Here is a 13,870-nt window from a genome sequence, read left to right on the forward strand (position 1 = left end):
GCACACATTTTTTTTTTATGTTTTCTGTTTTTTACCTAATATTACATGATGCATATTTTTCTGGCTGTTCTTATTTACGATGGCTGAATCATAGCAGAGTGGTGTCGTGGCCGACGATGTCCCTACTTGGTGGAGGGAGAAACTGGGGAAAGAAGGAAGCTGGGGGGCCTATTAAGCCTTGTTGACTTGGCATCAGTCTACTTTGTCCCTTCACCCTGACCATCCAATAGAAAGTTCAGAGAAAGGGCTGGAAACGGCACTAATTAAGCCACTGCTTCTATGTGCTTCTTCCCCACCTCAGAGTCCTGCATGAACACAGGCACACATCACCCACACCACAAATTCAGTGATTCCATTGTCAGATAGACCCCTCAGTGTGACCCCAGAGAGCATTGCTAAGGATCAGCTGAGATTCATTTGAGTCAAGTTCACACATAGCTCCTCACACAGTTCCTCACTCCTCACGACCCAAGTTCTCACACTTACTGAATCACAGGTTCGTTACTACCTTGAGTGTTCCCTCTTACGAGGAACTGGTTCCAGCCACGTCCCGTGGTTGCCATCCGAGTGCCACTGCCTTGGAAAGCTGTTCTCTTGTGTTCACCGTTCTAAGCTCTTGGATCAGATCTTCTGGGGAAAACGGTATGGCCTGATGCTGCATTTCACTAGAACTTTCTTTGGGCCGAGCTATAGTTTACTCTTAGCTCCACAAGAGGTCCACAGTCATATTTCTTTCCCAATTAAAACTGCTTTTTCCTCACTTATTTGGGACCTGGCTGTTGCAGTTAGTTAGTTGGATCAGATTTCTAAAAGATTTCCCAAACCAGCTATATTATATTCAACATTTTAAATTTACTGGATTTAATGGCCAGAAACTGATGTAATTATGAACAGTTTCTAAGCAATGAGGGTGTTTCTACTGCCCCAACGAGAGCGGGGAGGATTGGCTGACCTGAAAGGAAGAGGGTAGATATGGATAATTTTCTTCTCAAAAATAGTCATGTCTTATGGGGTAAAAAAGAAAAACTTTTCTAATCTTCTGCATGGCATTTCCACAGCCTCCGGATTGAGCAGGTTTCCCAGGTAGAGACAGGAGTTTGGGCAGGAGAGGAGGATGGAGCTGTCAGGCCAGGTTGGGGAGTGCACAGACCCCAGGAGGGGGGAAAAAAGGTCACCAGAAAGAAAAAAATCCTTCCCCACTGCTGTGTTCTCACTACAGTCAGCTTGCTCCTACCATCCAATCACTCACATATTTGCCTACTATCCAGCCTCCTTTGCTTGCTGCTTCTCCAAACCTGACATGTCAGTTGAGAGAAGAGAGCTCTCCTTCTGACTTGGGCCCTGCTCCAGAGGCTGCGGTCTTAAAGACTGTTGGCCAAGCCATTCCTTCAGGGACCTAGGCTCCTGGAAGCTGGGGCTGGCTTCCCCCTCGCCATATTGGCAGCCTGCTCATTACTCATGGAAGGCGTCGGCTCCCGCCTTCCCGGGGCGGACACTGGCTCCGTCTCTGTGCTGGGTGCTCCTGCAGCCAGAGCCTTCTCCGGGGAGGCACAGGGCAGCAGGGTGACTGGGGCGGGGCACAGTGGGGAGAGTCGGCCAGATCTGGGTCTCCATGCCAGCTCCACTGTTTACCAGCAGCCTCACCCCATCTCCAACGTGGAGTCAGGCAAGACCTTCCTCACAGGGTCATTGTGACGAGAACAGGAGATAACAGTCCACAAACGGTTAGTTCACCTCCCATCCCCAGCAGGGACCGACCTCCACCTGAGCGGGTGAGGAGAGATGCAGAAAAGCTTTCTGGTAGCCGGGCACTGAGAGCAGTTATCAAATGAGGGGTGGTCTCCACATCAGGGAGCGTTTACTAGACAGTTCACACGTGCCACAGACTCCCGTGGTCAAGATCTGGACCGCCTGTTCTGTCCAGGAGAGTGAGTCTGTGGTCCCCGCTTCCGCCAGCAAGGATGAGCGTCAGCAGTGGCAGCCGGGGCAGGGAGCAGAGGGCGCCGGGCGAGCTCCCCGGGTGAGGGGCACGGCACAGGGCGGTGGGTGGTGGAGCTGGAAGCGAAACACCGTGTCATCGGTCCGTCGGCCGTTGATTGTTATTAATCAGCCAGTTGGCCAGCAGCTGAGCAGGGTGCTTGGCAGATGTGAGATTGGAGTGGACTCTCGGGAAGGGCATGGATCTTGAAGTTGGGGAGACTGGGACATAGCTCGGTGCCACTGCCTGCTGGCCAGGTGACCTTGAGCCAGTCACCCAGGCCCTGCTAGCTCTTTCCTGTCTTATAAAATGATCCTCGGAATATGTCTCTTTCCAGCTTGTCAGAAAGCAATTAATATATTTGAAAGCACTTTATTCTATTCCTGCGCAGGATTGGCGCTCAGAAACGTTAGTTCCCTTTCTTGATGCAAATTCCAAGCTCTGTTTACTCTAAGGCTTTTTGACTCAATGAGTCTTACAGACAAAGGTGGATTTAGAGCAGTTTTTACAGGAAACCAGGGTTTTGTTAGCTCTGCCTGTGCACACTGGTGAATGCCCTGTGCACTCTCCCTCCCCCAGTTCTTAGGTGCTCAGCATGGAAACTCTTGGTGCTCTTGGACATGAGGAAGTCAGCTCTTTTCTTCTTCTGCCCCAGCCTCCTTCAACTTGAGGAACCCCTGTATCTGGATGCCACCATTTCCCCGGGCTTCCATGCTGCTGGGGTCTCCCAGTGAGTTAAAGCTACACTGTGCGTCATGCAGGGCGTGGAAGGATGCCTCCAAAGCCATCCACCTGGATGCAGAGACGGTGCTTCTTCTGTCCCGATAACATCCAGGTTTAGTGTAACGTCTCCATTCCCCTGCAGAGAACCTGAGTTCAGCAGGGTCTGGGCCAAATCCAAGTGAGCAGTGCTTGGGAACTGGGCCTGCCTTATCCACAAGACCCCACCTCTACCCTCGAGATGCCCCCTTGTAGGTTCCAACAGGACCCCCTCATCCTTGGTGATGAGCATATCTGTTGACCGGCATCCTGAGGGGTGCCTCTAGCTTTCCTTCAGCTCATCCCCGTGATTACTAGCCCTGGTCAGAAGGGGCCTCACTTGCTTTTGTTGAGGAGCATAATGTTTCTAAGTGGACTCCAGGGAAGGCACAGATGCCATGAGGCCACCGAAGGGCTCGTGTGAAGAGTAATCCTTCCACCCTAGATGCACTCAGCATCTTGCGGGAGATTCGATGCACCTGTGGGCCTGGAGGCAGAGCAGCTCGTGTTCATCTAGTCTTGCTTGAAATGTGAATGTGAATGGCAGTTCGAGAAGTCTCTGGAGAGACCCAGAATGAGCACCGTCACACCAGGTGGCACGCAGGGAGAGACCGCCAGGTTCCATCATGCCAGCTATAGGTTCCTCCCCAGATTCCATCCCAGCATTTGACCGCAAGGAGATAGCGTGTTTCGATATGCAATTGGTAGAAACGGCTTTGAAGTAACATAAAAACCTTAACTGAAGAGAAGACAAGCATATGTTAAGAGAACAAAATAGAGGGGCTCAGTGGAGAGGTTTATTTTTGAAATGTAAACTCTCTGAAGTGGAGTTGTCATAGTTACCTGCTTGTTTTTACTTGTATTTGTGAGATCTGAAGGCCGCAGAATTAAAATAATCCTCCCGCATGTGAAGCGTGTGTCTTTATCAAGGCAGCACCTGGGCTGCGCTCACCGTTGTCAGCCCCATCTCCTGGGTGTTTCCCGTCAGTCCGTGTTGCCTGGGCCTGTCCTAGAGGAACTCATGGTTGTAAAACTCAGGTTACCTTGGCTTCGTTTTGCCACACACATTCAGGATCAGGGAAGAGAGACACCTATTATTACACACACATAACAAAGGCCCAGGGCCTGCCCAGGCCTGCGTCACTCACTGCCACCCATCTCCGAACTGAGAACCATTTCGAAGAAGAGAAGCTGGCGCCGGGGCATTTTATGAGCTTCAGGAGGACGATGCTCTGAATCACAGTTATGAGCATAAGTTCATGATGTATCTTGATGATGCCAGTGAAAGTACATTCCTTTTTTTCTTTTGACTTTTTGATCATTTTATTTTTAATTTTATTTTATTAAAAATTTTTTTTAAATTGAGGTACAGTCAATTACAATGTGTTAATTTCTGGTGTACAGCACGATGTCCCAGTCATGCATATACATACATAGATTCATTTTCATATTCTTTTTCATCAAAGGTTATTACAAGATATTGAATATAGTTCCCTGTGCTATACAGAAGAAACTTTTTTTTTTTAATCTATTTTTAGGTGTAGTGGCTAACATTTGCAAATGAAAGTACATTCTGACTTACACATTTTTAAAGAGCGGAGGTATGTTGGCCCAAGGCCTGGCTTGGTCCCCCGGTGGCCACTCTGCCATGGGCGAGTCACTGTCCTCTCTCTTCCCACAGTTTCCCCCTCCACGCCCACTGAGAAGGCCAGCCGGCTTCACGGTCCTGCCGTTAACCAGGGGCAGAAGACGGCTTCTTTTGTTAGTTTGCATTTGGGAAGCTGACACCCAGAAAGGAGACAACCTGGACTCTGTCCTGTAGGGGGATGTGTGTTTAAAAAAAAAAAAAAAAAGACATTGCCTTACGATTCGTGAGCCTGGTGGGGAATGTGAGGGAGGGCTCTGCAGGACACCAGCCTCTCCTTTGTGTGTTCTGGTTCCACCGTGTGATTCCTGAATGCTCACGGACACAACCCCATGTCCAAGTGACCGTAGCAGAAGGTTGAATAAAATAGCATATTTACCCAAAGTACATCATCTGCTTTTCTATATATCCTCCATTAAACAGATGTGGAGGAGTTGTCTTTCCAAGTTGATCTTAATTCTCAGCCCAAATTCCCAGCCTTTTTATGATCTTTGCCTTAGCGATCTCCATGTTTTGAATGATTCCGTCTGCCAGGCAAACTGCGTGTATTTAGTATAATTCACGTTTCCATTTTGATTGATTTTAGCCGTACAGCTTCCAATCAGATGTCATAGCTGCAGGGGAGGATGACTAGCCCTTTATATTCTGTTGATAGATTTTCATCATACACCAGAGATTGAGGCAGGCATGACTTTATCTGCAGGAAATGGAGACATCCTGTTTGACGTTTTGCAGAATGAAATCCACTCAGGACTCTTAGAGATCCAGGAACCTCTGCTGTAGAACACTATTGCAAAATAAAGCTGAGTTCGCTTGCCTTGGCTAGTGGGAATTAACTGACTTCTGATGAAAATATTAACTACAGGAAGAAGGTATTGTGTTTATGCTCTTTGCCAGGGTCCTCTTGCATTATTTATTATCTTGAAGAGTCACTGCAGGGCTCGCTCTTGGCTCCTATAATCAGAGCCATGAGAAATTCTCCGACGTGAACTCACTATCTCAGTGGACAAGTGTCACTTTTACTCCTACCTCATTCAGAATGGTAAGGAGGTTTTTCTGTGGATCTCAGTGTGCCTAGAACATTCTCTGCTTAAGTAGCTCAAAAGAGAAAGTAGGTGGGATGACTTCTGTTAAGAACCGAGAAAACAGAAGGTTAAATTCTACATTGTCTGGTAGATACAGTGGAGTGTTTCTAAAAGAAGCTTGGTAAATACCATAATTTAGGACCTTCAGTGGCCTAAGAGGAGACCAGACTCTGGGAGAAAGGAGTAACTCATTCCTAAGGATCGTATCAGAGCCACTGAAAGTCCTGGTATTAAGAGCTTGACTAATTGCAGAAACGTGGTCATAGGACAGAATAATTTAGCAAGGCAAATTTAAAGTCTTATCTTTCAAAAGCTATCCAGACTGATCTTTACTGATACCTCATTCTAAAAATCAAATCAGACCTATGTGCCAATAATGCAGGAAGGCTTTCCTGATTGTTTTTCCATTTCCCTGTTGAAGGACATCTCGGCTCCTTTTGCTTTTTGGTGATTTTGAATAAAGCTGCTATAGACTTCTGCACACAGGTTTTTGTGTGGACATATGCTTTCAGTTCTCTTGGGTAAATGCCTAAGAGTGCAATTGGCTGGGCTGCTTTTGGGCTCTAAGTTCCATTCTGTTGATCTGTGTGTCTGTCCCTGGGCCAGTACCACACTGTCGTGATTGCTGTAGCTATGTAATAAATCTTAAAATTAGGTTATGTGGTTCTTCCAACTTTATTTTGCTTTTTCAGAATTGTCTAGCTATTCTTCTGTTCCTTTGTCCTTCCATACAAATTTTAGAATCAGCTATTCTATATCTGCAAAAATATCCTGCTGGGATTTTGATAGGAATTGCATTAAATCTATATTTTGGGAAAATGATTATCTTTATTATATTGAGTCTTCCAATTCATGAACATAGCATATCTACTTTAGTTTTAAAAATAATTTTATCAGCATTTTGTAGTTTTTAGCATATAGATCCTGACATATTTTATTAGATTTATACATCTGAAATTTGTCAGAACTTGCTTTATGACCCAAGCATATGGTATATTTTGAAAACTTTGCTTGTACACTTGAAAAGAACATATTCTGCAGTTGTGAGATGAAATTTTCTATATATGTCGATTCGGTTAGGTTTGTTAATCTTGTTGTTTAAAACATCTATGTCCCTTCTGATTTCTGTATGCATGTTACAGGGAGAGGTTGAAAAGTATCTCATAATTATGGATTCTCTAATTCTCGCTTTGGTTCTGTGGGTTTTTGTTTTTTTTTTTTTTAACATATTTTGAGGCTGTTACTAGGTGTATTTAGAATTTTGCTTTGGTATCTCTTCCTGGTCAATTGATCTTTCAGTAAATATGAAACGTCTCTTTATTTTCAGATGTAGTTATATCTAGTTATAATTATTGACTCAAAGTTGACTTTGATATTAGCTACACCAGCTTTCTTTGATTACCGTTTTTCATCCTTTTACCCTCAGTTGTTTTGTGCCCTTATATTTAAGATACGTTTCTTGTAAGCATCATATAGTTGTGTTTTACTTTTATATCCAGTCTAAAAATTTTAGTCTTTTTAGTATTTAGTAAATTTACATTTGATGTAGATACTGATATATTTGGGCCTTCATTTACCATATTACTCTTGATTTCTGCTCGTTTCCATCCTTCTTTGGGTTTTGTTTGCTTTGCTCTTTTTCTCCTTCCTTAACATGAAAGCTTGGATTATTCACTTGAGACCTTTCTTCTTTAATATAAGTATTTAGTACTATAAATTTCTCTCTAAACACTGTTTTAACTGCACCCTACAGATTTTTGATTTATGTATAGTCATTTTCATTCAGTTCAGAAACTTTTTTTTAATTCTCCTTGGGATGTCTTCTTTGATCTTTGGATTTATTTAAGTGTGTGCTGTTTAATGTGCCAGTGATGGAAGATAGTTTTGTTATCTTTGTGATTGATTTCTGGTTTAATTCCATTATGAGCAGGCAATATAATCTATATGGTTTCAATTCTTTTAATTAAAATTTGTTTTATTATCCAGAATATTACATACATTGGTGAATGAACGTTCCTGGATTCTTGAGGAAAATATATATTCTGTTGATGATGGGCTTCCTGCTTTACAGATAGCAGTGAGATCCAGCTGGATGGTGGTGCTGGTCAGCTCTTTTGTATCCCTGCTGGTGCTTGGTCTCCTCGCTCTGTACGTTACTGTGGGAGTAGTTTTGAAGTCTTCAACTGCAACTGTGGATTTGTCTGTTCTTCCTTTCAGTTGTATCAGTTTTGCTTTCTGTATTTTGGATTTCTGTTGCTAGATGCATACACATTTATTTATAGCTTCTTGATGGCAGACTCTTTTATCAAAATGTTATGTCTTTATTTATCCCTGGTAATTTTGTTTTGAAGTCATCTTTGATATCAGTAGAGTCATTCTAGCTTTCTAGACTCATATTTGTGTGGTATATTTTTTCTCTTTTACTTTTAACCAATCTATGTCACTATATTTGTACACAATATAGTTATTTTTTTGTTTAGAAAGATCTCTTTTATTTGCTGTATTTAGATCATTTACATTTAGCATAATTCTTTATGTTAGGATATAGTTAACCTTTTCATTTATGTTTGTTTATCCATACTGTTTTTATTTTCTTGCTTTTTTCTTTCCTGCCTTCTTTATGCTATTTACCATTTTTCAGTATTAAATTTTATCTATTGTAGTTTTTACTGTGTTTTTGTATAAGCCTTTTAAGTGTTACTATTGGGATTATAAAATACTTTTCACAGTCAACTTATAATCAAAACTTTACCGCTTCAATTGTAATATACTACCTTGTAGATTCCTCTACCATCCCCATTATGTTCTAATTTTCTAATATAATGAAAACCCCATCAGATAATATTATGTATTTTGCTTTTCTGCTATCAAATGTATTTTAAAGAAAAAGAATATTGTGTTATGTTTACCCAGACAGTTACCATTTCTGTGCTGTTCTTCCTTTATTCCTAATGTTCTAAGTTTCCTTGTATTTCTCCTGTCTGTGAAGAGCTTCCTTTGGCAATTCTTTTAGAGCAGTTCTGCTTCTAGTAGTTGTTCTCATCTGAGAATGTCTTTATTTTACTTTAATTCCTGAATGATGCTTTTGCTAGATAAGGAATTCTAGTATAATACTCTTTTCTTTTAGCACTCTAAAAATGTGTTACTCTCTTCTCACCTCAGTGTGATGAAAAATCCACAGTAATTCAAATACTGTTTCCCTATAAGTAATGCATTATTTTTTTTTTTTCCTGTGCATTCAAGATTCTTTGTCTTTAGCAAGTTTGATTATGATGTGTTTCAGAGTGGATTCTTTGGGTTGATCTTGTTTGATATTTTTCTCAGCTTCTTGAATCTATAGGTGTATGAATTTCATCACAGTTGAAATAGTTTTAGCTATGATTTCTTCAAATACCTTTTCATGCTCTGACTTCTCATTGTAGAATGCCAGTGACTTTTGTTGTCTCATAGGTCCCTGAGGCTCTGTCTTTTTGTGTTTTCAACCTTTTTTCCTCCTGTTGCTCAGGTTGGGCCATTTCTACTGTTCCATTTTGAAGTTCACTGCCTCTTTCCATTCTGCTAGAGAGTCCATTCAGAGTGGTTTAAAAGTTTTTTTGGTTATATTTTTAGTTCTAAAGTTTCCATTTGGTTCTCATTTATATCTTCTATGTTTTTACAGTCTACTCTGTTTTCATACTTCATTCAAGAGTGTTAGTGATTGCTTGTTTGAGCATTTTTATAGCACTTTAAAGTCTTTGTCAGATAATTTCAACATGTGTCATCTTTTTTTTATTGTCTTTTGTTGATTGCCTTTTCTCATGTGAATTAAGATTTTTGTGGTTGTTTGCATGCCAGGCAGTTTCGGATTTTATTCTGGCTATTTAAAATATGACACTGAGACACTGTGTCTTCTTGAAATCCTGCAGAGAATGTTAATGCTTTTGCTTCAGCAAGCAATTATGTTGGTTAAGTTCAGGCAGGAGGTTGGAATTGTAATTTCAATGTTAGGATCTGTCTTGTGTGTCCATCTCCAGAGGTCAGCCTGGGATCTGGGCAGAGGTTCGTTAGCTCAGTTCTTTGAGGTTTTGGTGTGCCACTTGGATTTGTTCCATGCGTACACAGGTCTAGGGTGAGCCTAGGAGTTCAAAAAAAATTTCATGAGGTTGCTTTCTTGAGCTCTCCCGTTAGCTCCCTGATACTTTCTGGTTCCCTGGGTCTCCCATTTTCTGTCTGGCCAGACCGCTCACTTCCACAGTTGTCATGTCTGGGGCCGAGAACAGGCAGAGAGAGAGAAGAGTTTTGGTGGATGGCTCCTGCTCCTGGCTGTTGCTGCTACTGAACTGCCATCACTGCCACCACACAACTGCCATGGGGCCTGGGGCAAAAGTGGAAAAGGAAAGGGGGCTTTAGCTGCTCTCTCTAAGCTTTGGGAGTTTCCTTTCCCATTCCTCAAGCCTGGCTTCTGCTGGTGCTCTCTCTTCTGCACCAGAGTGCTCACTTCTGGGGTTTGAATTTGTTGAGTTCAGGAGGGGCTTTGTTGGAAGGAAAGGAGTGATGGGGCTTTGGTTTCAGCATCCTTCCCCAGTCTGCCATTGCTGTTTACTTTTAGTGTTTGCAACTAGCTGTGCTGTGCGTTCTGTTCAGGTTTTTCGTGGAGAGAAAAGAATAGCATGTATTTTCTCTGTCTTCCCTAGAACTAGAACCTCTGATTGATATTACTTAAAATTTTAATGTTTTTATTAACTCATCTTTATAGACAGAACAGCAGTTGATGTTGTTAACAAGAGTTCAATTAAGTGGCCAGATAGCACAGTTTTCAATTAATTCTTTGGACTGTGTTTATGCTCTCGTGTATGTCAGCTGCACATGCTATTTTGGTCTCTTTGATCGCATAATCTTCACTGTATTTTTCTATTTGCACCTTCCAGCCAGCATGTGAGGGAATGTAGTTTTGTTATTTCTTTGCAGCTTGTGGGGTGGCTTCCTTGGAGCACAGCCTCTTACACACAGGCCCGTGGTGGGGCTGGTCAGGGCGGCAAATCCGGATGTAGCTCAACTGAGCTGTAGGAGGCAGAGTTTTGAGAAAAATTAGATGGGAATCCTCACTGAAGACCCTTTCAGTGTGTCTGTGCTTGCTTCAGACAACTGAACTAGAGCTGACGTTTTCAGACAACAGCCTATTGAACTCAGCAGGTTGGGTATAACTTCAGACTAAGTCTACCTGCTGCTCTTTTAAGATGCAAACTTTGCAGAAATTCCACCTGATGCATTTGAGTTGGCGGCTGGTCTCTGGCACACTCAGTGGGTGGGAGAGGATCTCAGTGGAGGTGCCGATTCGCTCACATGTAATTCAGAGTCCAGGGGTAATGAAGGTCTGATTATGCCTGTGACCTTCCTGTCTCCGTGAGTGACTGGTTAAGAAATGCTCAGCCTCTTCTTGAGTACTAGGGAGATGCTCATCCAGCCCTGTTGCTGTGATCAGGTGGAGGTGGCTGAGGCCAGTCTGGCCCCAGTTTGATGTGGGGGTAGGGTCAGGCTCCCTGTGCACTGCTGTAGTGGCCCCTCGATCTCACTGAGCCCTGGCCACCTCATCTCTAAAACACGCTACATGCTTACCTTGCGAGGTGAGGCTACCGAAAAGTGAGAAAATGTACAGAGCCATGTGAATGTTTATTAAAAACTACTTTTTTAAAATAACAGTCCAAGATAAAAATAGGAAATGAATGGTGAATTAAGAGAAGCAAGTCTAATTCTTGAGTTAAGGTTCATTTCTAAAGCCTTCTCTTCTGTGCCTCACAGGACATGGACTTGTTTTATGGGGGCGCTGAGTTCGGAGGTCTCTGGAAGCCTGCACTGGGCCAGCACCTGAGTCCCTTCCAGCCCCAGAGTTTATGATTCTGCATATGGTGCCACAGAGTCAAGGATGCCCAAGTGTTCTTTCCTCTGTTTCCCCCAGAACTGTAGCAGTTAGCAAGGATATACTTCTGGGGGGTCCCTGGGCAGGGGCTGTGCCTCGCTTTGGTTGTTAGTGCCTCTTCCTTCTCCCAGACTCCCAAGATTACCAGGAACCCAGATGAGAGGTGCTGTGGGGCTTGGGACACAAGGGCCCCCTGGGTCCCAGAACTCACAACTGGAAAGGTTGTTCCCCTATGATTTGCTTTAACAGGAATGTTCAGGCTTCCAAAACACAACCCCTCCTGAGGGACCGACAGGAGGTACCCCATCCTGACCTGGCACGCCTCCAGCTGCAGCAGACTCCCTGCTGCCCACCCCCGGGGTCACCAATGTCTGCCTGTCTCCATGAGGCTCAGGACTCGGTGTCCAGTAACACAGGTGGCCTGAGACTCAGGATGTCTGTCCAGTGGATCCTGAGTCAGGGATGGGCCAGCCGACCACTTTCTTTTCCCTCCCTTGCAGGTCACCTCCAACGAGAAGCACCTGGAGAGCCTCAAGAATGCGGGCAGCCTCCTGCAGGCTCTGGAGAGGCTGGCCCCGGCCGGCGGGTGAGTAGGCCCCAGAGGGCCGGGGGAGCGGTACAGGGTGCACTTAGCAGACTCTCCCCCCCATTTCCGCTACACACCAGGGTCCACCACCTTCCATCCTGTCATGGCCCACGGAGACCCCTCCCAGCCTGCCCCTCCCTCCCGGGACACCCCCCCCCCCCCCGTGCAGGTTAGGGGTCATGGGAGCGAGAAAAGCAGATTATCCTAGCCCTGCAGGGGAGGCAGCATTCCCAGCCATAGGGCGTAGGGATGGGGACAGGAGTGCACTGTGACCAGGTAGGAGGAGACACCAGGTGGGAGATGGGATGAACGTCAAGAAAAGCAGTACCCCTCCTGTGTACAGGTGTCCCCATCAGCAACCCGGGCCGGAGGCACCATTGTCACCACCTTGCTGAGGGTCTGGAGGCCTGGGGTCAGAACAGCTCAGCCCACTCTAAGCCCCAGAAAACTTGAATCTACACAATAGACTGTGTGACACTGAGAAGCTGACTATGAGAGGTTAGGTCGGCCTCTCAGTCCTCAGCCTGCAGTCAGTACATCTAGAACATCCTAGAAGTGAGGTGACAAGGACAGCCCTGTCACCCAGGAGCGGGCTGTGTACTGTGAAGGGAGGAGTGGGCGTGTCAGCCCCACGGTGATGCTGATGCCGGTGTGCTGAGAGCCGCTGGGAGGGTCCCTCCCACGACCACACGCCCTCCCACCCCCGACTCCCTGAACTGGCGAGGTGGGCAGGGGGTGGAGGTAGGGCTGATGAGTCTTTATTTAAAATGTTATTGCCAAGTGACCGAAGAAAAACTGCCCCAGGTGTCCACCCTTCAGTCACCTGGTGCTGTAGAATGACTCGCTGCACGGGACAGGGCCAGAGCCTGGCAGGTGGCGGAGGCTTGATGGAGACCCAGAGGGTGCCTCCTCCCCAGAGCTGAGCGGGGCGGCAGGAGGAGGTGGTGGCCACAGTCCCGAGCCCCAGCTGCTCTCCCCGCCCTGGGGAGGAGGACCTGCCCAGCCTTCACTGGGCGTGCAGGGCAAGGAATGCTGCCCGGTAGCATCTGTTTTCAGAACCACAGGGTTCTACGAAACCTGCTTCCTAGCATTTTGGGTTTCGTATTAATGGAAGGAAAACAGGTGGTTGAGGTGAGTCTGTGGAGAAGGCTCAGCTCCGGCCAGCCTTTTGCCTGGATTGGGTGGGGGAGGGGGACAGCCTCCCCAACCCGCGATCTGCTTTTGCTCAAGCCAAAGAAGTAGGCTGTGACCTGTGGCTACTGTGAGGTGAGGGGAAGGACGGGCTTCGATGGGAGGGACCCTTCCTCACCCCGGTGGCCCCTGGGGCATAAGGTGTGGACAGTGGCCCCTGGGCTGGGCTGTAGGCCTGTGCCAGACTAGTTTGTGAGGAGCAGGTGACACCCACCCCCGGGGGCCAGCTCTGTTTGGCCTTGTGCAAACAGCTGAGATGAAGCCCCTCTGAGCAGATTCGTGCTGGGAAGGGATGGGAGAGCCACTGGGAGGAGTGGAGTGGGTAGGACCCTTCCTCTCCAGGGTCTGCCTCTATAGGCCTCCTCCCCTGGCAAGGCCAAAGCCAGCACATTCTCATGGCGCATGGATCTGGGAGAGCTGGACCCAAATGTGGACCAGATATGTCAAAACAGGGCTTCCTGAAGCTGGTGGCCTCTCCTGTCCCCATACATCACACCCCAGCCACGTACACATCTACCTACACCAGGCAGATCTTGCACTGACAGCAGGTTGCTGCTCAGAAGCTATCTCATCTGGGCTTCGTTCAGTGGCCCAACCAGGAAAGGGTTTTTGTATGTCGACCAAGAGTGGATGGCAGCATTCTGGGTTGCAACGGGGACTTGCCAGATTGGTGTGCCCTCCTTGCAGGTCGCTGGGTCCCCAGGGCTGCTCTGGAAGGTGGGGTGGCCCC

At 45.9% G+C, this 13,870-nt stretch overlaps 1 protein-coding gene across 1 annotated transcript in view; it reads left to right on the forward strand.

Moving 5' to 3' along the window:
- Positions 1-13,870, forward strand: part of ULK4 (unc-51 like kinase 4) — a 442,995-nt gene that overhangs the window by 422,564 nt on the left and 6,561 nt on the right. The window contains 1 exon segment of the mRNA XM_032459157.1: positions 11,864-11,949. Coding sequence (XP_032315048.1) covers positions 11,864-11,949 — 86 coding nt within the window.

This window comes from Camelus ferus, chromosome 17 (assembly GCF_009834535.1).
Source record: "Camelus ferus isolate YT-003-E chromosome 17, BCGSAC_Cfer_1.0, whole genome shotgun sequence".
NCBI lineage: Eukaryota > Metazoa > Chordata > Mammalia > Artiodactyla > Camelidae > Camelus > Camelus ferus.